General features: G+C 66.1%; 1 protein-coding gene across 1 annotated transcript in view; it reads right to left on the bottom strand.

Annotated features, from left to right (window-relative positions):
- Positions 1-2,213, bottom strand: part of CACNG3 (calcium voltage-gated channel auxiliary subunit gamma 3) — a 27,123-nt gene extending 24,910 nt beyond the window's left edge. The window contains exon 1 of the mRNA XM_027684132.1: positions 1,917-2,213. Within this exon, the coding sequence (XP_027539933.1) occupies positions 1,917-2,127 (211 nt within the window). The 5' untranslated portion in view covers positions 2,128-2,213. The remainder of the gene's footprint in view (positions 1-1,916) is intronic.
- Positions 2,214-2,219: the final 6 nt, after the last annotated feature.

Here is a 2,219-nt window from a genome sequence, read left to right as displayed (position 1 = left end):
TCCCCCCAGCACCATCACAGCCCCATCACATCCCCCCAGCACCATCAGAGCCCCGTGTGTTCCCCCAGAGCGCAGGCTGGGACCCTCCCTGCCCTGCCACCGACCGTGTGCTGCAGCCCCCGCAGCCCCACTGCCACCCACACCCACACCCAGGGCTGACGGAGCCCGTGTCCGGCACAAGGCCTTGGCTGTGCCTCAGAGATGGCACCATGGGGATGGCACCACGGGGATGGCACCGCAGGGATGGCACCCAGGGATGGCACCGCGGGGATGGCACCGCGGGGATGGCACCGCGGGGATGGCACCGCAGGGCTCCCGCTCCCGCTGCCGCCACAGCAGCTGCCAGAGCACCAACACGGGGTAGGATGGGGGAGAACTGAGCCCATGGTGAGCCCATGCCCTGCTGCTCTCAGCCCCACACCTGGGCTCAGGGTGACGGGCTGTGATCCAGCCCCAAGCTCTGCCATGGCGCTGCCAAGCCCTTTCCGAGTGAGCTGTGCCCAGGGGAGCGGGGCCTCTCTGGCTCCTTCCAAAGCAGTGATTGATCACAGTGAGGGAAACATAAAACATTGGCTGGGAAAAAAAAAATACAGCTAGCAAACCCAAGAATTTTGGAAATTACTCATGCCTCCAGCAATTCCATCTTTCACAGCCCTGGCTCCTGCCTCCTTGGCTCCCTCAGCCCAAGAGGGGAGACAGATTATCTCAAATTATTTATTACAGAATTAGAGCATGATCCAAACCCTCCTTGAATCAATAAGAAAGCTCCAACTGACTTCACTGGGTTTAGGACCAAGCACCGGGAAGAGACTGGGTATTTCTGCATCCATGGCCATGACTCACCGAGAACTTTCCAACGTGGAGGAGCAGTTTGGCGCCGTGGCTCGTCTGCCCCCACTGTTGGAGGGGTCATTCCTGGGCTGGAGGAGCCTGATGCCCCTTGAGCCCCACAGGACAGTGGGGCAGGTCCCCTCAGGCACACAGGACACCCACTGCTGCCACTAATTTTAAAAGTTAGGGCCCAGAGTGATGCCATCAGCCATTTTTTTGCTGCGCAGGTACCAGCACCTGGCTCTGTTCAAGCTCGTCTTTGAGCACAGCCCGTGGGTGCTCAGAAACACCTCAACCAGCAGCTTTGGGGCAAAACTGCCCCAAAGTGTGGCCTGTGCTGCAGGAGGGCAGCAGCTGCCAGGGCCTTGCCAGCCGAGCACTGCTGTGGGAGGGAGGCAATGGGGCAAAGCAGTGAGGCCGGGCAGGCAAGAGAACGTCCGTGGCGCAGCCGTGGTGGGGCAGCCCAGCCTTGAGGCAGCTGTGGTGGGGCAGCCTGGCCGTGGGGCAGCCCGGCCGCGGGACGGAGGGACGAGATGCAGCGGGCAGCAGCAGCCCAGCTTGCCCCACTCTGCCGCTCGGAGGGGAAGGGCTGGTTCTGGTGCTGGGGCTCAGCGATGACACCGCCTGGTGCGGTGTGTTTTCCGGTGACAGGGACGCGGTGCCCGTGCAGCCTCGGAGAAAGACAGCGGCGGCGGGGCTTTGCTCGCTCCCACTCCCACAGCCCTGGTCGGGAGAGGGACCTGTGGCCCCTCAGCCCGAAGCTCCCCGAGAGCATCCCCGGGCAGACACAGCGCGGCTGCCGCCAGTGCCAGTGCCGGTCCCCGGCACGGGGGCGACCCCGCAGCCCCGCTCCCCCCCGGCCCCCGCCACCCGCGTGGAGGAGCCCCCCGGAGCTTCCACCGCGGAGCGACTGCGAGTGCCCGGCAAAGGGAGCGGAGGGCGGCAGCGGGGGGCGGCGGGGCCGCCGGGCGGGGGGATGCTCGGGCGGCCGGGGGATGCTCCGCTCGCCGGGGATCCGGCTCTGGGGTGGGGGGCCCCGCGACGCACCCCCTCCCCCGAAGTTTTGGGGCCGAGGGGGTCGGTACCTTCCAGGCAGCACGTCCTCCAAAGCCCCGAGTGGGTCATCACCTCCTCGTTCTTGCGGCTCGTGTCGTTGTCGCTCGTGGACTTAGTCCTACACACGCCGCGCGAGTAGAGCCAGTAGTCAGTGCCCACGGCGATGGTCATCAGGCTGAAGGCTGCGAAGGCTCCCACCGTGGTGACGAGCATCTGGACGCCTCTGTCACACATCCTCATGCTGCTTCATCCTCCGGCGGCGGCTCGCAGGGGAAGGGCCGGCGCCGCCGCCCGCCGCCCGCCGCCTCATGCCCCCGCGGCCGGCGGAGCGC

This window comes from Neopelma chrysocephalum, unplaced genomic scaffold (genome assembly GCF_003984885.1).
Source record: "Neopelma chrysocephalum unplaced genomic scaffold, ASM398488v2 Primary Assembly neopelma1_65b, whole genome shotgun sequence".
NCBI lineage: Eukaryota > Metazoa > Chordata > Aves > Passeriformes > Pipridae > Neopelma > Neopelma chrysocephalum.
This window is presented reverse-complemented; position numbering and strand designations above follow the sequence as displayed.